The following is a 25363-nucleotide window of genomic DNA, read 5'->3' as shown; positions in this document are numbered from 1 at the left end:
GTGGGTGTTTGCCGTGGACTCCCCAAAAGTATCTTCCCTTCTTACCTCATATTTTACTTGTTCGTTAACATGTGGTCTCTGTTTCAGTGGCATCCGTGTATTGTATTGTAGGGTGGTTTTCCAAGGGGTGGCCAGAGAATGATGGACTCCTTTAATCTAGGGGAAAGCATATAAGTTTCTCTCCTGTGTCCCCCCAGGAAGTGACGCACTACCTGGTGAAGTGGTGCTCCCTGCCTTACGAGGAAAGCACGTGGGAGCTGGAGGAAGACGTGGACCCTGCCAAAGTTAAAGAATTCGAATCTCTTCAAGTCCTTCCTGAAATTAAGCATATGGTAATCCGTCAGTTATATGTAGAAACTGATGTTTCATACGGAAAGATAACGTAGTAAGACTGCTACTGTGTTTATAGAGAATTTAAGGAATTTGCAATTTTGATTATATAGACTTTTTGTCTTATGTCCTGACTCTAGAAACTAATCAAAATATTGGACCCACTGTATTTTCCTGAGCTGATACCACAGGCACAAAGAAATAAAAGAATTCTGTCTATGGAAATCAGAAACTTGACTAATGTTGGACTGAGGGGAAATTAGGACACAGGTGGGAGTGACAGCTAAGAGTTTCAGTGAAACAGTACAATGCGAGGTCTAGGAGGGTGTGTTTCTCTTCATTGATTGCTTACAAATTTCAGAGAGGTGTTCTCAGTTTAATCCAATGAAACCTAGAACACGGAGGGCCTGCACATTCATCAGAAAAGAGTCACTTTTCAAATCCAGTTTGAACCTGGCTTTAGGTCCGTGTTTTGGGATTTACCACCTTCCCCAATCTTGTTATGCTTCTAGAAGGTCATTCTCTACACATTGTGCTCTCTGCTTTCTCCCACTAGGAGCGGCCTGCTTCAGACTCCTGGCAGAAACTTGAGAAGTCTCGCGAGTATAAGAACAGTAATCAGCTCCGGGAGTACCAGCTGGAGGGAATGAACTGGCTTCTTTTTAACTGGTACAACAGGTGAGGATCCAGAACCATTCCTTCCTTCATGGGTGAACCTCTTACCAAACGCTTGTACCTGAAAGTGGGCAGCTGTCTCGGTCAATGTAGAGTTAGCGGGAGCAGAGCGCTGGGAGCACGCAGCGCAGCTAGTGACTTCGGCCGGAGTCTCACACATCAGTCATGCCAGGACTGTATTTTTATGCCAGGTATTTCTCCAACCAAAAGAAACGGTCTTTATACAGCATAGACTTTGTGCTCTTTGTTTTTCTCGTCAGTGTGTCCAAAAGGTTAGTCTCTATCTAAGGTTATGCTCAGAAGATCCTTTAAACGTGTTTTCTATCTCTAAGTCTTTAGCAAAAACAGGCTTTAGAGGGGAATAGATCTGGATTCCAGCCCCAACTCCGCCTCTCGTTTGTGAGTCACAGAGGTTCTGGACTCATACTGTAATTCTCAGTTCGTACTCTTTGTGCTTTAGTTCCCGTCAGAATTTGATGAAACAGCTTAAAGTCGAGAAAGATGGGTTGAAATTTTCTTAACATTCTAGAGTATCCTTAGTATTGATTTTAAAGACAGCGTGTTGTGGTGGAAAACGCACCAAGAGGGGACCCTGGAGATGTGTGTTCTCGCGCAGTCTCTGCCGCTCTGTCACAGTGCCACTCAGAGCACAGCACTCAGTGTGGCTTTCCTAGTCTTAGGGTGCCATCTGTGCAGTGGAGCGTGGGACCGATGGGGGCCACACCCTTTCAAATGTCCCAGCTCTGGGCAGTCTGTGATCCTGCGTCACTGGAAGAGACCAACATTTTTACTCTGGGGATTTAGTTGGGTTAAGTTTGATCTTTGATAATACAAATGATAAACAGCGAGAATCATGTGACTTACCCCTTTATTTTGCTTTGGTTCCCATGAAGTTTGTTAGGTACAGAAGCTGGCTTTGGTTTAAGGCATATTTTTGTTGTCTGTTATTTTAATTTTTAGTATTTTTAGTTTATATTTAAATGGACCCATTTCGTGTATTTTCTCACAAGTTGCCATAGTTCCCTTTTGGAAGAAGGCAGGCTATGAACAGTAATAATAATAAAAATTTGCTTCAGATGCAAGTCTGGAAAATACTGACAATGCCTTTCCTGACTACTTTGCATGTCAGGGTGTGCTACTGAAGTCTCTTTTTAGTTGTGATCAACCTCTACCTCTTTTCTACAGTGATGATGGATTACCTGTATTTATTTCTTACTCTCTGCAGAAAAAACTGTATTTTGGCTGATGAGATGGGCCTAGGGAAGACCATCCAGTCCATCACGTTCCTTTCAGAAATATTCCTTCGAGGAGTGCACGGCCCTTTTCTCATCATCGCCCCCCTCTCCACCATCACCAACTGGGAGCGGGAGTTCCGGACGTGGACGGAGATGAACGCCATCGTGTACCACGGCAGCCAGATCAGCAGGCAGATGATCCAGCAGTATGAAATGGTGTACAGAGATGCCCAGGTGAGCTCACACGGGCCAGCAAGACCCAGCGACCCCCGATGTCTTCTGGAGTTGGGGTACTTCGTGCCTCGGGTTGCTGTTGACTGACTCATGTCTGGACTGAAGCAGACTTCTCTTTCTTCCCTGGTAGTTTAATTTATGAGAAAACACAAATTTATAGGGCAAACTTTCCACTCTCGGAGATATTCCAGAGGTTCTTTTTTAGGACTCTGAAAACTTGGCTTCTCAGTTGGCTTATGAAGTTGCTTTTACACAACAAAAATTTTATCTGTATTGTTATGTGCTCAGTGAAGAAAGTGAGCAGAAAAGTCAGGTATAGAGGATGGGTATCCAGCCAGGGAGTCTGGAGAGGAGGTTAACAGATCCGACAGGGAAGGACAAAGAGAAAACAGGGTTCGGGTTGTTAAAAGCACAATAGAATTTTTAAAAAGCTTCTATTAAATATAGGCACTTTGCCGAGTATACCTGTATGTGGTCTTGGTCACTTGATTTTATAATTAATTAAGGTGAAAATTAAAAGAATCTAATCAGAGGGAAGCCAGCCAGGAGCTTCAGTGACAGGAGACACCTGGAGGAAATCGACAACATGCTCTTGTCTAACACGATGCGGCTCTGCCCTGTAACTGTGACGGCAGCGCTGAGAGGCTGAAAGACAGGTGTGCCCTGCCCCGTAGCACTTGTCCCAGGTGAATCAAGATCCTTACTTTGAACATGTACTGGACCCCAAGTTTAAAAGTTGAAATTAATTATGTCTGAAAAGTAGCAAAGAAGGTTCCCTGGGCTTTCAAGCTATACATGGTTTAGACAGACTCATGACTGGGAATGTGTGAATCAACACCCATCTGCTTTCTTTATCTTGGCAATTAATAAATGAAAACCTCCCTTGCTGTGCCTTCTGCACTGCTCGTCTGTCTCACCTTTGTGAGGGCACGTGCTCTCTTCTGTTTCATCGATGTCATGAGATCTGTCTCTTGTCTAAATAGTTCGTTCATTCTTATGGTCTCTTTTCTCAAATGAGGAAGAGCAGTGCTTATTGGCTTCTCACCTAGGTCCCAGCATTTATAGCGCTGTCTTCTGTGGTCCAGCTGGTGCCCATTGGAGCCGTGGTGTAAAGCTTTGCCTGCTGTTGTATCGTCCTCAGGGAAACCCCCTTTCAGGAGTCTTCAAGTTCCATGTTGTCATCACAACATTTGAGATGATCCTGGCAGACTGCCCGGAGCTGAAGAAGATTCACTGGAGCTGTGTGGTCATTGACGAGGCCCACAGACTGAAGAATAGGAACTGCAAGCTTCTGGAAGGCCTCAAGCTCATGGCCCTGGTGAGAATTGCAAGCTCTTTATATGAACAGAGGTTGCTTCTCTTCACTGTGGAGGAAGCCTGCTTTAGCCGTTCTGCAGGTAGCTTACTCTTGCATAGTCTGTGTACTCTAGATTTTCTTTCTGCCTTTCATAGCTGACAGTGTAGGAACCCAATGTTTTTTAGTTATGAACTGGGTTAACAGTTTGACGGTCACCACAGATTGATTTGCAGAGGGATCTAGGGGAATCTTAAATACCATTTCATCTGTGACTGGGAAATGTAAGGTGTTCTGGTTTGTTTGTAGGTCCCTGAATGCCCTGGTACCAGAGATGATGGCCTTTTACATTACTGTTTTGGCACAGTGTCCAGTATGTGGTGGAAAGGCACTCAATAATGTTGAGTGAATGAATGAGTGAATGAATGAATGAATGGTTCAATTAACATGAAATGCTGCTGGAATTAATAATGTGGAAGGATGTTTGATCTCTCTTTTGACTGTATTCCCATTAAAGCAAAGTAGAATTGCTCACATTGAGCACAGAACAGAATGCCCTGGCTACATTTTCCACCAACACACACCGTGTGGGGATCCCCCCCACCCCGCCCGGCTCATCATGCCGTGTCCCCTTGCGCAGGAACACAAAGTGCTACTCACGGGGACGCCCTTGCAGAACTCGGTGGAGGAGCTCTTCAGTTTGCTCAATTTTCTGGAGCCCTCGCAGTTCCCCTCAGAGACTGCTTTCTTGGAGGAGTTTGGAGATCTGAAAACAGAGGAACAGGTAAGCGGGGCCTGAAGGATTAAGGTTCATTGTGGTGATTACCTTCACCATGTGGAAAGAAGAAGCCACTGTGGGTCTAGGAGTTAGCAAGTTCTAACTGCCTTTAAGTTGATGTATTTATTTGTTTATGTTGAGGAGGGTGAGCCCATTGTTAGCAATTTGTATTACTCCAAGGAGTACATGAACCAGCATCTCAAATATCTTATGTTAGCATATCAGGTCTCTAGCCGTCAGTGTCTCATATGTAACGTTGATGATTTTGCTCATAGCTCTGATTTTAGGACCGTGGTGCTTTCTTCTGCTTTCTTCTGCTTCCCTCATTCTTCTTTATCCTTCCTCCTCCATAATCTGCAACATAATTCCCAGGCTTATTCTTTGAGTGCAACAGAATACTCATAAGCAGTGAGGAAAAGAAGGCAGTCATATAGTAGAGTAGTTGGTAAGTCCAGTTTTGTCCATATCAACTAAATTTCCACAATTTTCAAAGGTCTCATCCTGAGCCTGGCTTATTGGACTCAAAGCTGATTCAGAACAACTGACATTAATAAATAGCGATCTACTGTGGATAGAAATCTCTACTAGGGATTACAGAAATAAGCCAGACAAGTTTAAGTGCCCCAAGAGGAACACATAATAGAATTGGGGACTTTGTGGGAGAGAAAGGTCATATCTGTCTGAGACTCAGGAAAGACTTCATGAAGAGATTACAATTTGAAAGTAAACTTGGGAGAGTGGCTAAGTTTTCAGTAGGTGGAGAGAAGAGAGATGGTGACTACTTTACCTAGGAAAAACTGAAATCTATTATGGATTAAATGGAATTTATTTGGGAGTAGTGAGTCATCCGAGTAAGCTGGAAATAGGATGGAAGGTTGGAGTAGGGGGCGGAGTGGTTTAGGGTTCTAGTGTGGGAAGATCTGGAAAGACAGGATGGAGAATTCAGTAGGTATTAGGGAAGCAGTGCAAGGCTTTGACGGCAGGACTGATATAATTAGTTCTGCTAAGCTGATCTCGCAGTGGTGTGAGAGTGGGTTGGGGCAGAGAATCTGGAGACTGAGAGGCTTGGGAATTTCATTAACGGATGTCAAGGGTACACTCTGTGGTTCCAATCTGCTTGTTTTTACTTCTGTGGCAAGTTAGACTTTGAGAGCAATGACTAATCAAACTGAATTCTGCATCTGAACGTGTGCAGTATCTGTTGATCCTTCAAAAGCCAGCACCAACCTTCTCCATTTTTGGACCATTAGACATGCATCCTTTTCTCCCATTGCACTTATTTGGTGGTATGCATTTTTTTCTTCTTCCTAGAGTATGACCTCCTTGAGGAAAAGGCCCACATCTTCTCCAGAGTTGTGTTGGTTGTATTGACCAGCACAGTGTCTGGCACATAGTGTGCTCTAAAAGATCCCAGGTATGAACCGAGTGAAGGGCAGACATTGGATCCAGCACTTGTGCCTTGACAGTGATCTTGCTGTGTCTTTTCTCTTTGGGTTTTTACACAGTAATTCTGTATTCATTTGGGGGATTAGATTCCTAAGTACCTTGGTTGGTAAAATGGAAGTCTCATAAGTGGGTTAGATTTAAGATTGGGGTTGCTTAGGAGAAAAACCACAAAAATTACATCAAATGTCTGTATTTTAAGTCATAGTAAATAAAAGTTCTAGAAAGCATCTGCTTCCAAATTAAAGCATATTTATCACTGTTTAAAATCTGCCTCAGTAAGTAACTCTTCCAAACCACTCTGTCTTCAGGAAGCGTTGGCACAGTTCACAACTTACTTATGCAGAATCTGCCCCTTAAAATTTTTTTTTCTTTTAAACATCAGTGTGTGGTTGCCTCTTGTACACCCCTCACTTGGGACCTGGCCCACAACCCAGGCATGCACCCTGACCGGGAATTGAACCAGCAACCCCTTGGTCCGCAAGCTAGCGCTCAATCCACTGAGCCACACTGGCCAGGGCCCCTTTAAAAATTTTTGAACAAGCCTGTATGACTTGAAACTTGAACTTTTCCACTTTCCTTTGCCCTTACTTTACTGTCCCGCCAGGATTAGTCTTACTGCTGTAATGTTTCAGCTCAAGGTTAACTCGGGTGCTGTGACTGTGCGTCCCCGAATCCCTTCTGTGTCGTTGTCTTCTTGGGAAAGGGAGCAAGTGTCCTGGCCAGTGCAGACCAGTGAGTGGAGAGCTGCTGTCCCTGGCCTGGGCTGTTCAAAGAGCAGATAAGTCAAAGCAGAGAACAGGGTCAGGCTCCAAGTGCCCCTGGTGTGGCAGCCACGTGATGGAGTGGCACAGTCCTCCTACAGCGTTAGCTTTCTGTGTACTGCTCCCCAAATGTGTTTGCTGTCGTTGTTTACGAGACGCACAAAGAATCTGTTTCCAGATTGCCTCTGCCCTTTTTTACCTTGAGTTGTAATTGACCTGGTAGTTTCAGAGGTGCATCCTAATGATTCAGTGTGCGTACGTATTATGAAATGATCACCACAGTAAGTCTAGTTAACATCACTGCACATAGTTACAAAATTCTTTCCTGGTGATGAGAACTTTTAAGATCTATTCTTGGCAACTTTCAAATACACACAATACAGTATTATTAACTGTGCTGGTTATCCTCAGGACTTATTAGTTTATACCTGGAAATTCGCACTTTTGACCACCTCATCCCTTTCACCCATCCCAATGGCCTCTACTTCTTTCTTTGTTCTCTCAGCATCTAAATCGTCCCTTTGTGTCACTTGTACCTCTGAACATGGCTTAAGTATCCCTCAGTTCATTGTCGTGTATGTGTGAATGTTGGGGAGAGAGAGGTTTGTTTTCTCTATGCGAGAGAAGAGGGACTGTCTTTTGTATTGTTCTTTATATCTTGTAAGGTTGCCACATAGTTCCTGAGTAAATAAAAGTGAACAAAACCCAGATCCCTTTTTCCTTTCAGCCTCATGTTCAGGGATCAGTCACGGTCTTTCATTTGGTCTGTTACCACAGTACTGTGCCCAAGAGATGGTAGTGAAGGCTGGAATATCCCAGTAATCATTAAATCAGGATTTCCCTGGACAGGTGAAGAAACTGCAGTCTATCCTAAAACCAATGATGCTTCGGCGGCTGAAAGATGACGTGGAAAAGAACCTTGCCCCCAAACAAGAGACGATTATTGAAGTAGAGCTCACCAATATCCAGAAAAAGTACTACCGTGCCATCCTGGAGAAGAACTTTTCCTTCCTGACCAAGGGGGCAAATCAGCACAACATGCCCAACCTCATCAACACCATGATGGAGCTGAGAAAGTGCTGCAACCATCCCTACCTGATCAACGGTGAGCGGGGGAAGCGGGAGCACCTCACCCTTGCGCTGGGGCTCTGCCGCACACTCACGATAACCAGAGATCTTAGGTATTGAGTCCCCATGAGATGCTAGGGTATATGTGTTCTCGCCTTTTTACCGGGTGTTTAACTGAGGTTCAAAGAGGCCGGTGGATCTTCCTCAGCAGCCTTACTGTGTATGCGTACACAGAGCCCCGAGCTCTGATCTCATCTGCCTATCAGGAGATGGGGATGTTACTCATGAGTCTGTTGACCACTAAACTACTCATGGTTCAGTCTGTACTTCCCGCTTGGGAACAGGGACCTGCATTACCTCGTTGAGTAAATGGTCTTGATACAATGACATTAAAACTCTAAATAAGTGAGCAGTTGCCTATATTAATAAGAAAACATGTTGGAACCTTTTGTCCTACAGTAAAACATTTTGGTAACATTTTAAATCAATATGTGGCTTTTATTTGCTTATAGCTAAGTTTTTATGACATTAAAGGATATGTCTTTTTGTCAGCTTTCTGTGAAGGTTTGTTTACTTGCACGAGTCAGCTTTGTGTCTCAGGTGCTCTCTACCTGGGGAGACTTCTCGGGAGAGCAAAGTGCCTCTTGCCGTCACAGAGCTGGCTGCTGAGGGCACGGACAAGGGATGTACACACAGCACTGCCTCGCGGGAAGGGCTGTGGGGCTGGGACCGAAGAACTCATTTCATTTCTCCTAGGATCTGTAATGCAGAGAGCAGCTTTCAGCCTTACAGTTTGTTCAAGGAATAGTTTTGGTCCTTTTTCCCCCCAGGGGCAGAGGAGAAAATTTTGGAAGATTTCCGGAAAACCCACAGCTCTGATGCCCCCGACTTTCAGCTGCAGGCCATGATTCAGGCAGCGGGGAAGCTGGTGCTGATCGATAAACTGCTCCCTAAGCTGATTGCGGGTGGCCACAAAGTGCTCATCTTCTCCCAGATGGTGCGCTGCCTGGATATCCTGGAAGATTATCTCATCCAGAGAAGGTGAGACATGTCAAAGCGCTGTGTCCGGTGCTGCGGGCACCTCCTTTTCTTTGGTATGTTTGTCACTCATTCAAAGACTGTGCTTTCAAAACAACGAAGTATTTAGAAAGGGAGAAAAGGAATCTCTTCTTAAAGATTCACTAAACTTCAGAATTAAATATATAACCAAGTATATCCAAGTTTAACTCTAGCATGAATCTCATAGCCTATAATGTAGAGCCCTTGCTTTGCTTAAAATAAATTTTCTACATGCTTATTTATGTTCTCCCTCGTTGGGAGAAACAATTTAAACATCATTAGATAAGGTTAAGGAAATAATGTGTTTACTTTTTTTGTTTTTGCTTAATGATGAGACAAATATTTCTTGGAAAGCTTCCCTATGTATCAGGTTACTAAAAAGCATGGTCTGACAACTCACAGGAAAATAATTTGGGGTTATTTTATGTCCTTTTCCAGCAAACCCTCCAAGGTATCATGATACACTAGCTATTTATTTTCTTGTTCACACTCCTGTAATTTCTTGAACTTAAGTCCCTAACTCACGAAGGTGAAAGGCCTGCAGTGTTGCTTGGGCTCTGTGTGGGCACTGCAGCTACCACACACTGTGTGCTCTACTTAGTTTCCAGCCCTTGGGATACATCAGTGATCTGAAGATGATGAATGGATTTTCAGAAACTCTTCCTGATAAAAGACTTTTCAAGATCATAGAAACTTTTAGCTTAGTTATTGCTAAGTTTAAAGGACATTTTCATTTTCATAAAATAAAGTTACAGCTATCTTAGTTGTCTTAAATATTCTTAGTCCTTAAAGATTCTGTCTGCTCTTATAACTCATAAACCTGTAGAAAGTATTAAATAACAAATTTAGCTATGGGATGTGCTGACATTTAATGCTACAGAAATAACTCTCTGAAATCATACTACACAATAAAAAACTTTCTCTCTGAGCCCTGGGTTTTTTAGGTAAAGAATTAAGACATAATTATTTTTCCTATGAGAAAGTTGTAATGAATAAATCAAAAGTAGTAGTTTCATATTTTATAATTCACTTTGGATTAGGAACCCATTGTCAGAACACTTGCCTTTAAAAAAAGATTTTATTTATTTACTTTTAGAGAGAGGGGAAGTGAAAGAGAAAGAGGAGAGAAACATCCTGTGTGGCTGTCTCCCACGCGCCCCCGCCGGGGACCTGGCCGGGAGTCCAGCCGCCACCCTTTGGTTCATAAGCCCGTGCTCAACCCACTGAGCCGCACCAGGCCAGGGCTTGCGTCTCATAGATGTGTTACCTCTCTCTTCAAACTATGCACAGATCCTAATTGGCAGTTTGTTTTTTCTAAAGAACCCCCCCAAAATGACTAACAGCGTAATTAACATACTTTGACTAAGTGCAGGTGTCTATTTAGTTACCTTTATGATGTTTTTATTTATTATTTATTGCTTATTTTGTTTTCAGATTACTGAGGTGTTACAGTTTCTTTTGTAAATATGGGCACATATAGCACCACCAGCTGCAGACTTGGGTGTTCATCTTTTTAGTCTTTTATTCTTTGTTCATACACATATTTAATTTTGTTGTTTATCTGTTTAAATATTGTACATTCTACTTTGTAACTCACATTTTTATTTAATATATTATGACATTTTTCTTTATAATTATTTTCCTATAACACAGTTTTGGTGAACTATGTGACATTCTGTCTTATAATTTGTTTTCAGTTTTTCAGCATTTCAAGGAACTCTGAATATCTCTTTATATCCATTGTGAATATTTCCAGTTATTTCCTTAGGATAAATTCTAATGTACATTTTTAAAAGCATTTGCTACATATTTTAAAAATCCCTGTAGAAAGATATTTAAATTATGGTCCCTTATTTTAGTTTATATTTCAGATTAACGAGTGAATATTTTTTCATATGATTTATTCATATTTCTTTTTTTGTGATTTGTGTACCCATGTTCTTTCTCCACTTGCTGTTGTTCTTTGTCTTTTTGTCTATTACTTTATGACAATTGTTTCATTACTTAAGAATATAGTGCATTTACTTCCCCAGTATTATATTTGACTTCTTGCTTATGGTTATGGTTTTTTGTGTGTTTATTTTATTTTTAGAAGTTTTTAAATTTTATAGTAGTCAAATATCTCAGTCTTAAAAACAGTATTTAAATAAATTTAAGTGCTTCAATTAACATGCTTAAAAAGGCTTCTTTCACCTAACCATTGCAATCATATAAATATTGTAAAATATTTTTTTATGGTTTCTTTACCCAAGTAGCATATAACATAGTTCTTCTGGGCTTATCATCATTAATTTTCAGTTTTTTATTTTCATTAAAGTTATACATGCACATAACTTAAGCAGCTGAATTATTCTATTAGACTTATGAAAAATTCTATTTCCTAATTTACCTGTCCCCAGCCCCTGAGTTTTCTCACTCCCAGAAACAATTAGTTTAAACTCTTTATCTTTCATTTGGTACTTATAGCTATATCTAAATAATGTTAGTATTTATAATTTATTTATTTTTTTAGTTTTAAGTATCTGTTTTCACTGTGGAAGATGAGTATTTATCTTTCACTGCCCCTTGTAAACACCCAAGTGCCACCTCCTGTCCTCCTGTCTCCCCACTTTGCCACATAGTACTTACGATTAGATTCGTGTGCAGTGTTTAGTAAGGCCTATGTAAATGCTAAATTCTAGCTTAGTCATGTAGTATCCTGGTATTTCTTTATTGCAGAATTTTTATTTTCTCTGCAACTAAAAATGATCTTTTTACTTAATTGCTTATTTTTCTGTTTAGTGGTTATAATTCAACTCCAGAGTTTACCCTGGTTGTCTAAATGTCCCCTTGTTGCATTCAAGCACATCATTTCCATCTTCCAGGGTTCGTCTCTCCTGAGATCTTCTAACATGCTCCTCTCCATCCGCTTGCCCTTCTCGCCCAGCACATAGTTGTCATCTGTGACCTCCCACCCTTCGTCATGCTGCTGACAAGTTTCTTTTCTTTCCACTTGAATCAAGTCTCCTTTTTGGCAGACCCCATGTACCTCTTCTAGGAGCTTCTGAGAAAGGGTGAATGAGTGAATTTTGAGACTTTAAGATGTTTGTAGTCTATTATCATTCTTGAATAATACTCGCGCTAGGTTTGAGATTCTAAGTTAGAGATCATTTTCCCACAGAATTTTGAAGGGTTAGTCCATTGTCATCTAGTCTCCAGGTTTGCTGTTTAGAAGTTCAAAGCTTTTCTGATTCCCAGTCTGTACATGTGACTTATTTTTCCTGTTTAGAAGCTTTGATATATCCTTTGTCCCAGTGCTGTGAAGTTTTACAGTGAACTGATTTTTTTTGTATGGCATTGATCTAATTGGATACTATGTAGTTTTTTCATGTCTGAAATCTAATTTCTTTAGCTATGGGGAATTTTCTTAAATTTGATCTTTCATTATTTTGTTTTGTTTTATTTTATCTTTGTGGAATGTCTGAATTGATAACCTGATTTTCTCTTTTCTCTTTGTTCTCCATCTCATTGTATTTTGCTGTATCTTCTGATAGAATTTTTTACTCTCTTCCAACTTTAACCCTAGTTTTTCTTTGTGTATTTTTAATTTCCCAGACCATTTTTTCCTCAAATTTTCAGCTTTTATGTCATTCAAATGGTTACTTATGTTTCATAGATTCAGTTTTTTCTCCTGTCTTTCTGAAATTAAGCATGGTAGATTTGGTTTTTTCTTCTTGCAGTTTTCTCCCAGTCTAAAATTTCTTCTTTGTTTGTTTGTATCTCTATCCTTTATATTATGGGTTGGCTTTCTCTATTTTTCCAACACTTTAAAGTGTTACTCCACTGTGTTCTGGCCCCCACGGTTTTTGATGGGAAGTTCTGTGGTCCTAAGTTGCTGTTTCTTCCTATATAATGTGTTGATTTGCTCTATTTGGTGAGATACTCTTGATTTTTGGTTCTCAGCAGTTTGACCGTGATGTGCGGACTTCATCCTGTGCACAGTTTGCTGAGCTTCTTGAATATGTAAACGTACATCTTCAAATTTGAGAGGACTTGGGTCACTATTTCTTCTATTTCTTTTTTCCTTTTCCTCTAGCCTGTTTCTTTTTAAGACCCCAATTACCTGTATATTTGACCTCGTGATATTGCCCCTCAGGTCCTTAGGCCATCTTCCTCTTTTTTCCCCCCATTCCTTTTTCTTTGCTCTTGTTTTGATTTATCTGTTTTCAGGTTCTTTGACTCTTTTCTCTGTTCTTTCCTTCGTGCTTATTAAGCGCATCCTTTATAGAGATTGTATTTTAGTTCTGAGATTTTAATTTGTTCCTTAGTTTGATGTTTCTCTGCTGTGATTTCCTATATATTCATTCACTGCATTCATTCCTTCACCTCCTTGAGCATAATTATAATAGCTGTTTTTTTAATTTACATCATTTTGGATTTGACATCTGTTGATTTTTCCCCCTTGAGAATGGGTCACATTTTCCCTGTTTCTTCATGTTACATAATTGTGGGTTTTTTCCCTGGACATTGTGAGTATTTTGTTGTGGAGATTCAGGATTCTATTATATTGCTGTGTAGGTAACGTCAGTGGGGTTTTGGGGGGCATCATAGGGGCTGTGACTCAAAGTGCAGATTCTGCCCGTGTCTCTGGTGGGTAGCAGCTCCAGTCTCAGCTCAGACTGCTGCCAGTCTGCCCCAAGCATGGCGAGTCAGAGGTCAGCCAGAGACGTAGGAGGAGTTTACAGCCAGAGTTTGGGGTGCACTCTCTCTGTCTTTATTTTGCGGAGGTGTCTGCTCCCCCTCTGGCAGTCCTGGTTGCCCCAGGTCCCTCCCCCTGTGCCTCTGGTTAGAAAGACAGCAGCTTTTAATCAGATGGGTCGCTGCCCTGCACCTCTGCCACCATGACTGTGGTGGCTTCTCCTCTGATCAAAACCATAAGTTTCTGTTCCTCTCCAAAATCTGCCAGCTTTCCTTAACTCTCTAGTGCCCTACAAGAACTTTTTCTGTTCATTTGTTTTGTTTTCTGCATTTCATCTGGGCTTTGTGGTGTTATTTGCTAAGGGTTGGTGTGTTAGCACCTTGCCCCTCCATACTGGAAGCAGAGCCTCTGTTTCAGATCCGAGGCTCTCCTCCGGTGCCTCGCCTGAGCGGTCAGATGGTGGGCACCATCCAGCTGATTGGAAGCTCTGTGTATGTGGGCCAGGCTGGCCGGCTCTGGGCCTCACTCGTCTTGTGTAAACGCTAGCCTTCTGGGTGGACCATGTCCTTGGGGAATCTCCTGTGTCAGTACTTTTGGATGTTTCTCTTCTTCCCTCCAGCCTAGAGGATGGGAACTTGATTGTCCCTGGAGCTGACTGTGGGGAAGCAAGTTGGAGAGAGGTAGGAAGGTCTCAGTATCTGTCTTTTCCCTTTTCAGACTAGTGCTTCTGTCTTTGACTGTGATTGGTACCCCCCAGGGTAGAGAGAGGTACAGGGCTTTTGTTTTAACCCCTCCAAGACTGGGATGGGTAATATATAAGCTGATATTCAACCAGTTTCCCTGGTTTTTAGATTCTTTGCATCCCCATTTTCAGGAGTCCCTGGGTCCACCAGCATCTGGTCTCTTTGGGTATTTTGCAGTATTGAATCAGGTTGTTGCTCACTTGGGATTCTGCTTTCTTGAAATTAAATACCATTTCACTGCTTTTCCAACTTCCAGAATTTTGTTATGACTTCTTCTGTTCTGATTGTGGGTTTATTTGGGGGAAGGCAGTATTAAACATTTTTTAAAAAATCCTTTTACTATCATTTTACTAGAGGTTTAGGAAGATAGAAGAATTAAATGTGCATGCTAATTCATAATCTTTAATTGGATTACTTTGTTTTTTGTGGGGGGGAGGGGTTTATAACATTTTGGTCAACAATCCTGTAATTCTGATAAATAGTATATAATGGGCATATAATTTAGTTTATTTCCAAGTATGTCTAATTTCTATTTATTAAATAGTTCATCTTTTCCCCTACTCATCTAAAACACTATCCATAAAATATACTGAGATATTCTATATGCTGGGTGTATCTCTAACCTTTTATTCTTTTGATCAATATTTCCATCCTTTTGCTCATACATTATTGCAGATGAACTTCATAATAATCCTTTTTTATTTATTTTTTTATATTTTTTATTTTTTTTAAGATTTTATTTATTTATCTTTAGAGGGGAAAGGAAGGAGAGAAATATCAGTGTATGGTTGCCTCTCATGAGTCCCTTGCTGGGAACTGGCCTGCAACCCAGGCATGTGCCCTGACTGGGAATTGAACCGTGATCATGTGGTTCGCAGGCCCGAGCTCAATCCACTGAGCTACACCAGCCAGGAATAATAATTCTTTTTTAATCTCTTTCTGACTACTTTGGTCCCTCACTATAAAAAGTTTATATGTATGTATGTGTGTGTGTGATTACTGATGTCAAAAACTGACGTCTTTGCAAAGTTGAACATTTATTGAGATCTTTTATATGCACTGTTGATTGAGTATTTATAAAGTGCCTACCTTGGGCTAGAACCTCTGTAGATATTAGGGAAATGGTGATCAAATCAGCATGGCCCCCTGGTGTCATATTGCCACGTCCTTCATATTTCTTACTGAGTTGAATCCTAAGTGTTTCTTGTGTTTATGGCTATTGGAGTGGGAATTTGTTTGCTCTTTATGTTTTCCAGTTGGTTATTGTTGGGAGACGAGAAAGCCATCCATTTTCCTTTAGGCTTGGTGAGAACATTTTCTGTTGAGCCTGAACATGTCATGGCACCCCTCCCTGCGCCCCAGGCAAAGCACACAGAGGTGTTCCAGAGTGCCACCTGCTTCTTGTTGATATTTGGCAGTGACTCAGAATTACAGTTTGGTGAACTACATTAACTCCGAGGGCTTTTGTTCAAAATATAGTTGATGCAGAGGGATTAATTGCTACACTGGTGTTTGGTGTGGAAAATTTTATGACGTCCGATTTCTTCATTCAAACTTACTGGCACCCAGGACTTCCTTTGTTCTTGAGCCCTGTTGCCTCTCCAGCTGTCATTTTGGTTTTCTTCCCATTTAATTTCATGCCATACTCTCATTCAGGGGTGAGGGCCTCACCAGAGGATCTGGCTCAGAAGTGAGGGGGGTGAGAAACAATTTTAAAAGAACTCAAATGGATTTTTATTTTAGTTTTTTGTTCTTTGAGAGTACTCCCTCAAAACCGAACAATGATGAAAATGAGGATTGATGTTCCAATCATCCTGCACAATTTCCAAAACCGTTGTTATGTCATAGCTGGCAGTACACCATCTTAATTTTATGGATTTTTTCCCCTGGTTGATGGCTGAGCTATAGCATCGCTATTCATTGATTTCTTTTTTCTCCCTCCCAAGGCTATGCTAATTCCCTGCCTCACTCAGATCCAAGGACATCTCACTCCTCTCTGAGGGCTGGGGGTGTCTTGTCAAAGCACATGGAGTCCTCTGTGCCTGTAGTGTTAACCGTTGGCATGTGTGATGGTGGGGGTGGTAGTGGCAATCGTTTCATTGTATCAGCCCTGTCTTCTGAGTCCAAATTCCATGCTTCTTCCACCGTATCATGTAAATAAATGGCCGGCTGCTGTGAGAAACCACCCAGATCAGACCTCGGTGCATTGATTTATCAAAATCACCTTGATACCTGTAGTTTCTTCTTTCATCTTCCACCAGAGCTGCAGGTTTTCTAAGTTTACTGGTGTCTCTTATTTAACTTTCTCTTTTAAGTTCTCAGGGAAGTCTTTTTGTCCCGCTGCACTGAAATGCAGGGTACGATATGAAGGCCACACAGCAAACTGGTTAAGAGTGTGGATTTGTGTTGGATGGATCTGAGTTCAACTCATTTACCAGCTGGTGACTAAGCAGGTTATTTTGCTTGTATGGGTTAGTTGTACTTGTTGTTGTTGTCTCCCCAACTGTGAAATGGGGACACAATAGGAGCAGCTGCCTCATAGGAGTATTGTGAGAGTTAAATGTGATGACTACAGTGCCTGGCACAGAGGTGGACACTTAAGTTGCTGTTAATATTGTTGCTGTGGCTGTTACTAATAATGATAGTTATATCTAATTGCTTCACGGTTTTGTAGAATTCAGAATATAACCTTAGCTTTTGTCTCATGACACAAGATCTTCTTAGTCTGCCTTCCTGGCAGTCCTGTCTTCATCAGTCTCTTGTTTTTTTCCTACTGTAGTTTCATATGTTATTCTTAAATTTGTTACATTAAAGCAGAAGAAGAAAGGGAAAATCTACACCTGTAATTCTAGGACAGCAGCTGTCCAGGTTGCTACAGTATTTTAATTTGCTGTTAGTGCACTGTAGCTTTACGAAAGGTACACGTATTTTCGGACTTGGTTCTCTGCTGTCTGACGTGTCCCATGTGAGCCTGAGTGGGTCTGTTTCTTTACTGGATTTCCTTGGGTAGTTTCTTTATGTGGATTTTCCTTTTCCTCAGGGAAGTCGGGGTCATGTTGCCAAATTTGTTCCTCTGGAGTCATTCCCACACGGAGCCATCTCCCCCTAGACGGCCTATCCTTACTCTCTTGCCAGTTATTTATCTGAAGTTTTAGAGATCAGATTTCCAACTCTGGGCTTCCAACAAGATTGTCATCAGGATTCACCTTCTTGGCTATGTGACTTTGTCTTTTTCTCACAAGGTTGTTACTTCCACTTTACCAACCAGTTCTTACTCAGAGGTCAAATTGGTCCCAGGTTGGTGCATTCCTGTGTTAATTTAAGTTGTCAGGGGGTAAATAAGAAAAGAATAAGACTCTCAGCAGCCATCTAGGGTGCTGCGGCTTTTAACTCTGTTAATTACATGATCGCCATCCTAAAGGTACTGTACCGGCTGTGTTTTCTAATTGGATAGACAGCAGTATGATCTCATAGCAGTTACATTTCTTACTCTCTTCCCTTTTCCCCCCCTTCTCCACCAGCTTTCCACCATTATTTCTTAACTTTCCACGCAAGTATGTGCCTCCAGAAGGATATTCAGCTTCACTTCCTCATTTTCTTTTCAAAATTCTTTAGTTCCTCCCCACCCCCAACACAACACAAAATGTTTTCTGTAATTTATCCCCATTTGCTTGGCAGTAAACTTCCTAGAAGACCTTGGTTTCAGCTATAAACTTGGAGGTTTTGCTGTGCACCTCTAGAGCTCTGAGGAACTGTTAAGCCAGAAATGGCCAGGCCAGGTGTAAAGGGCCTGCCTGGCAGGTAGTCTTCTTCCCATTTTCACTTCACCAGACAGCAGCTACAGACTGATTTGAACTTGATTCCTTGTTAGGAGCACTGCTGAAAGTAGGTGGTTGAGGGTTTTACTTGCTTTTCCTGGTCTTATGATTAGATTCAATGCAAGTAAAAAGTAGGAAGTAACTTGAGAAGTTGCTTGGGCAGTGGGGATTGATATTTTTTATGTTTACAGTTCTTCTAGCCCTCCTTAGTTTGTGGCTGGTTTTTTGTTTTGGTTTGATTTTTGTTTGTTTATTTTGCTGGGGGATGCATTTTACAATGCAGTTTTAGGTGTCTGCCCTGCTGCCTGTGTAGAGGCTGGGTACTCCTTCTAGACTGCTGATATGTTTGGTCCAAGTTTAGAAGTGAGGGATTTAAGGCCATCAGTCAGCAGCTTCCTGCGTTGTTTGCTGTTCTCCATTGAAGTCATGATTAACACCTGGGCTTTCGTTCGTTTGGGTCCCCTCAGATACACCTATGAGCGAATTGATGGGCGAGTACGGGGAAACCTGCGCCAGGCAGCCATCGACCGGTTCTGTAAGCCAGACTCAGACCGCTTTGTCTTTCTTCTGTGCACCCGAGCGGGAGGCCTGGGGATCAATCTCACAGCTGCTGATACCTGCATCATATTTGATTCAGACTGGAACCCACAAAATGACTTGCAGGTAACCATTAGGATGATTGCTGTTTGCCTTAGCTGCCCCTGAATCCAAGAACATCATAACCAGGCCTGGCTTGTCTATAGAGTGTCTGTCACGCCCTATGCTTTGTTGTCAGCCAGGTGGCAGGTTTAGGGCCTCGGTGGGGGGGCAACTGAATGAAAAGTAAATGTCGTCCCTTCCCATTAATCAGAGATTGGTTCTTTCCTTTTACTTTAAATCAAATGGTATTTCATAGTTGTAGCCTCCAAATACAGAATAGAGCTGTTTCTTTCTTATTATTATTACCATCATCAGACATAAGTTAGTAAGCTTGACTAATCCTGGATTCTGGGATTTTCAACATTTGGCTTGTTCATGAAATGGTCATATGTCATCTACAGTTGGGGAGATAACTCAAAGGGCTGGGAGGGTTCCCTGGTGACAGAGGCATCCTCACCAGTTCATTTGCTCTGCACTTAATGCAGAGTTTCTGTGCGCCCTTTTAGTGGATTTGCAGATTATATTATCTCGTTTTAACCAAATTAAATAATGTTGGCTTTAAAGAGAATTGCAAAGATTGAAGTTAATACATTTAAAAAGCAAGCATAGGCAAACAGGAAAATAGCAGAGCTAACATTTCTGCCATCAACTTAGAGTTTAGAGGTCTTCATCAACTCCACAAGTCAGAAACAATGACCAGATTGGACAGTGAGGCAGCCAGAGAGGTTCTGACTTGTTCAAAAGATCATTTGGAATATTGCTTTACATCCATTGCCATTAACAATGAACCTCATGCTATATGTATCTTGGAATATCTGCTGATACTCAAGTGTGAGTGGAGGGTCGGGAGAGTCATAGCTGCCTCACAACCTTTTTTGTGACACAGAGACTGATGTGGTAGTTTGGAGGCTGCTAGTTCACAAAATTGAGCAGGTGCCCCGGGGCAGTTGGGGCGGGGGGAGCAGGCAGAGGGAGCCATGTCAGTGAGGGAGTAGGGGCTTCTTCCTTGGCCACCACCTTACAGGAGTCATTCTGCTTTGTCTTTTTCATTTAGTAAGTTTCCAACTAACATTCTATTAGAAGAAAGCACTGTACTAGTTAAAAAAACAGTCCTTTAAATGATTAAATTGGTGATAATTGACTAAAACTTGGGGGGCAGAGTCATTCATTGTAAACCAAATTGTGTGGCATTATATCTGTAAACAAGGAAAAGTGTATGAGTTTTCTTTGCACTTAGTGCAAAGAAATAAAACAGTAAGAGGATCTGAATGATGGGCGTAGGGTGCCCTGATTTAGAAAGTCAGCTGGAAAGCCTTTGTTGTTGTTGTTCAAGATTCTTAGAAGGGAAGGGAGGGAGAAAGAGAGTAAGAGAAGCATTGATGTGAAAGAGAAACATTGATCCATTGCCTCTCCTAAGCATTCTGACTGGGAATTGAACTGGCGATCTTTTGCTTGGTGGGCTGATGCCCAACCAACTTAGCTGTACCGGTCAGGACTAGGAAGCCTTCTTGAAGATAATGACATCTGAGCAGAGACCTAAATGTTGGGGAAGGATCCTAAGTAATATCAGCAGAGGAATGTTTCAGACAAAGGGAATAAACGGTGTAACCGCTTAGGGTGGGCCTGAGCCTAAGTGCGCCCCTGCTGCCACAGGTGGGCCAGGCACTCGCTGGGCAGCATCAGGCCCACAGAAGGTGAGTCAGGTGGCTCTCAAGTAATCTCCTGCCTCTCTTTTCAGCGTCCTCTCTTTTTCACTCACTCCCTGCCCCTTATCTTATGCTGCCTAAAGGCATCCTTTTCCATGGCGTCTCCTCTCTCTTTCCTGTTCTCAGCCAGCTGTTGACTGACATATTGATGCATTTACTGAGCCCTAGACAGCAGGTCAGGCCCCAGGGAAACAGAGGAGCTCAGGACTTTGGTTTGGGTGATTAAATTGAATCACAAAGTTGAAATAGTGATTTTATGTCTGCGGGCACATATCTATCTCATTTCCCAAAGACATTTTACATTTTAAGGGGGGATGATACCTTTCCCCAAGGAAAAATCTGGAGGTAGAAATTTCAGATTCCCAACGTAGGTCTGCAAAACGCAAGGCCACTTCCCAGTGCTCCCTGGCTCATGCTGCAGAGAGCCCTCTTCCTCTTCTGCATGAGGAGGTGGCCTGCATAGGCAGACTTGGAGATCGGCAGGAGAAATGTAAAAGTGCTGGGCCGGAAATAAAATGCTTGTGCATAGAAGCTGGGTTCGGACCTTATACCAGCATGCCGAAAGTGGTTGGGTTCCCGTGGCTCTGCAGTAATTCTTTTTTAACCTCCCTGATTATGCGGATTTTTCATCAAGAAACAAGTAGCATTTTAAAGGATTAAAGAAAATGTACTTTTTAAATGTAATAGAGCTAGTGATGTGCAAAAGCAGCATAAGGGTCAAGAGAGGGGTCAACATTATGCTTGGTTGTTTGTACCAGCTACTTTATTTGCACACGATTGTAAAGATACAGTGTGAGGTTTTGCCAAGTTCCGGACTTGACAGTGACAGTGGCAAATTAAAGGGCTGAATCAGAAATCTCTCACCATTGGGGCAACTACGTGCTCTCCTCCCCCTGTCTTCCCACTGCAGTCACAGGGGTCTGAACACCACTGCCTGTCTCTCATAGGCCTTCGTTCACCTCAGACGTATTAAAAACTAAAGAATAAACTGGGCCCACAAGTCGTGCTGGTGCACGTTAGAGTGCCATAGTTTCCCCTGTGTGCGGGAGAGGCTCCACTGCCCCTGCTTGCTTATGCTGTGAGGTTCTGTATTTACACCTTGCTGGTGGGTTTTGTTTGGACTTCATCTCCGTTGCTGACCTAGTTCTGAGTGTTTCTCTCTTGACCACATTTTTTTTGGTGAGTTCTGAATAGCAGAATTAGGAATATATGATTAACTATTTAAAACTTGACTGCAAAATGACAAGTCTTCCAAACGTAACAGGACCCATCTTGATACTTTTCAGTCAAGTCACCTTAGTAGAGAGTACGTTTATCTCCTGGTATCATTTCTCAGCTTGTGACAGTGGCCCCAAAACAAAGGTTTATTTTCTCCAGTTAATAAGAAGTCCACAGATGTGTAGTCTAGGACTGTTGAGGTGTCTTCACAGTGTCGTCAGAGTCCCAGGTTCCTTCTGTCTTTCTGCTCCGCCATCCTCAGTGAATGTGGTTTACATCCTCTTGGCTCTGAAATGACCCTTTATGTCCCAGGCAGGACGGTGCGACGCTTTTTTCAGGAGAGCAGAACCTTCCCAGATGTCCCCGGTAGACTTCTGCTACATCTCACTGTCTAGAGCCTAGAGCCGTATTAAGTGCCGTCCCTGGGAGGCCTGAAGTGGCTTTGGTTGAACACATTGCTGCCCCCTGCAGGAATCAGGCTTCTGGTAGTGAGGAAGAAAGGGAATGTGGATACCAAAGGGTTAATTAATGATGTCTGCAGAGCTCCCTTATTAGACCTTTGCTCAGAACATTTCTTAAACTTCTTCCTGTAACTTACTCTCAGTAGTAGATGAGCCAGAAAAAGAAAATCATCGGCAGCATTTATGGCCACATGTTGTTGCTGCTTTAAGGATTCCATACCATATATAACTTACCTTGATCCCTTCCGTTATTTACCAGAGTTATCCGTCAAATCTTCCCCTAAGACTAAAGATTTACTCCACTAAAGATACAGAAAGAAAGCATGGCAACTAACTGTCATAGCCAAAGACTAAACAACTTAGTGGCCCAATAATAGAAGACTGATTGATTAAACCATAATATAAAAGAATGGGAAATATTACTGCATACTCCTGAATGTAGTGTTAGGTGGGAAAAAATAAGGTGGAAAAAGTGCATAGCATGCTAGCATTTATCTAAACAGGCTGTCTCTTCCCGCCCCCCACCAATGGAAAAATAAAACAATCAATCAAGACTTTATTTTTAAGTGGTTACCTGTAAAGGGAGTGAGGGAACAAAATGGAAGTGACAGGGATAGAAGCTAGTTTTCCAAATATATTTTTTCTTCTATTTGCCTTTGGAACCATTTTAAGTATTTTATAGCATTATTCAACAAAATTAGGTCTGCGGTCATTTTGAACTTTAAAAGTGTTGAGGAGTAAGTGCAAGTTCTAGGACTCCTCACCTGCTTCCTTTAATACGAGGATTTTATATAATCATGATATGATTATTGAAACCAGGAAATTATCACTGATAATCTGTAGACCTTCTTCATATTCCTTCAGTTTCCTACGAGTTTTCTTTTTCTGGTCTGGGATTCTATCTAGGATCTTTCATTTCCTTTAGGAGTCATGACTCCTTGGCCTGCTCCCATCTGTAACAGCTCTCTCTTTCCTTAGATAATTTCATGACCTTGACACTTTTGGAAGATACTGACTAGTCTTTTTCTAGAATGTCTCAAATTGTGCTTGCTTGATGTTTTCTTCTGATCACATTTTGGAGTTACGCATTTTGGGCAGGACTATCATAGAAGTGATGTTATGGCCTTTTCTGTGTATATCGAGGGAACATGATGTCAGTTTGTCTTATTTGTGATGTTGACCTTGATTACTAGCTTGAGTGGGATCTGCTAGGTTTCTTCACTGTAAAGTACCTCTTTTTACCTGTAAAATTAATATCTTGGGCGGAGATAATTCGAGATTCTAAACCTGTTTCTCATACGTTTGCCTGTTGATTTTATTAGCATCCATCAATAGTTTTGCCTTCATAATTGTTATTATGGTGTTTGGCTAATGGCATTTTTCTGTTTTAGTCATTCCTTCTGTGTTTATTAATTTGGATTCTGCTATAAAGAGCAGTTGACCTTTGCCCATCATTTCTTTATTTATAGCAGTGTGGACTCAAGGATATCCATTTTATTTTGTGGGTCATGATTCGTTCCTCTCATTATTTATTTTGTTGCTCATATTTGGTCGTTTGGAGGTCTGGTCCTTCAGATTGGCTCCTGTGTCGTTTCAGATGTTCCCATTGGGTTTTGAGCACTTTTCTTACTTTCTAGCACCACAAGATGTTCAGGTTCATGTCCCATTTTTTCCTGCCATAGCCGTGGAATTGACCATTTCTCCAAGAGTCCCTAGTTCCTTTTATTTAGAAAAGGCATTTAGAAACTAAGTTTTGGCTACTAGGCATGCCCACTGCTACTGGAGTATTACTTCTTCTAGACTCTCTGAGCAGACAGCTAGGAAATACATGTATGTGTCCTAACACAGACACTCATATCACACGTCTGTGTTTAATCCGTTTCTCTGTCCGTCCATCGTGAGATTTCTGATCCCAGTCCAACACCACAGAATTCTCTGTAGTCTTCCCCTCCTCTTCACTTGTAGCTCGTTCCCCTGGCTATGAGAAGCCTGGATCTCATTATTGCAACAAACTGTATTGACTCGTGTTCAGTCCTAGTAAATACATAGGAATACTAGTTTCAGAATTGCTAACCCACATTCTGTGGGAAGTAAATTTAACAACCTACAATATCAGACTTGACTATATTTTGTGGTCATTAATTAGTCTTAGAGTACCTGATCAAAAGGCCACTTTCCAAAGTTACTGGGTCTGCTTTTTTCCTTTTCCACCCCCTTCATTGTGGTTAAATTAATGTAGGTTGAAGTAAATTCCCGAAATTCTAGAGCAGAATGAAACAGTTGAATCTGTCTGTATATCAAGTAAACAGCATAATCTCAAGGGAGAAATTATTTCAAATGTTTATATTGAATAATTGTTGTATTGCCATTTTGCTATAATTTTAGTTTGCAACTCCTGTCCACCCTCTGCCCATACCAGCTGTTCGCAGCTCGCCCCGTTGACTTTCCCAGCTCTGCCCTTTCGGGCCCTCTCTGTCTCTGAGTGCACACACAGACCTGCACACACGGCGCACACCGTTTGTTGTATGAACCGTTGAGAGTAAGTTGCCCCTTAAGTGCTTTGGCGTGTATTTCCCAAGTGCTAGGACGTTCTCTTACATAAACACAGTTCGGTTCTCAGAATCAGGAAACGAGGATACTGTCCTCAGTCCATAGTCTTTATTCAAATTTTGTCATTTCTCTCACTGTCCTTTTTATTTTCTCTAAGATCCAGTCCAGGATCACATGTTGTGTAAAGTTCTCATATCTCTTTAGTTTCCTTTATTGTGAATCGGTTCCTGGATTTTCCTTTTGTTTTTACGACCTTGATGTTTTTGAAGAGTATACAGGCCTGTTGTTTCTTAGATTGGCCCCCGGTTTATGTTTGTGTCTCCTCAGGACTGGATTCGGGTTTAGTGATACCAGTGAAGTGACATGCCCTTCTCAGTCTATCTTGGCGAGAGAAACTTGGTGTTGTCCAGTAACACAGGCTTGGTCTCTTAGTTAAGTGGTGTCTGCCGCAAAAGTTGCTTTTTTTCCCCTTTGACACTAATAAGCAATTTTGGACAGATACTTTGAGGCTATGGAAATGTCCTGTTCTTCATCAAAGTTTCATCCATTATTTTAGTCTCCATTGACCACTCTCACCTCAATCAGTCATCACTATGACGGTTACAAAGTGGCGTTTTCTGTCACCCTACATTTTGTTGGTTACGTTCCACAATAAATAGGAGAGTTTTCC

At 41.7% G+C, this 25363-nt stretch overlaps 1 protein-coding gene across 1 annotated transcript in view; it reads left to right on the top strand.

The window, feature by feature from the left end:
• CHD6 (chromodomain helicase DNA binding protein 6) overlaps nt 1-25363 on the top strand; it is a 169964-nt gene that overhangs the window by 88963 nt on the left and 55638 nt on the right. Inside the window, exons 10-17 of the mRNA XM_037044086.1 lie at nt 198-332; nt 887-1008; nt 2231-2474; nt 3616-3792; nt 4409-4552; nt 7603-7858; nt 8652-8862; nt 18587-18782. Of these exons, the coding sequence (XP_036899981.1) occupies nt 198-332; nt 887-1008; nt 2231-2474; nt 3616-3792; nt 4409-4552; nt 7603-7858; nt 8652-8862; nt 18587-18782 (1485 nt within the window). The remainder of the gene's footprint in view (nt 1-197; nt 333-886; nt 1009-2230; nt 2475-3615; nt 3793-4408; nt 4553-7602; nt 7859-8651; nt 8863-18586; nt 18783-25363) is intronic.

Source organism: Sturnira hondurensis, unplaced genomic scaffold, assembly GCF_014824575.4.
Source record: "Sturnira hondurensis isolate 20B ecotype Veracruz unplaced genomic scaffold, ASM1482457v3 Scaffold0004136, whole genome shotgun sequence".
Lineage (NCBI taxonomy): Eukaryota > Metazoa > Chordata > Mammalia > Chiroptera > Phyllostomidae > Sturnira > Sturnira hondurensis.
Note: the sequence above shows the minus strand (reverse complement) of the source record. Positions and strands in the feature narration are given on the sequence as shown.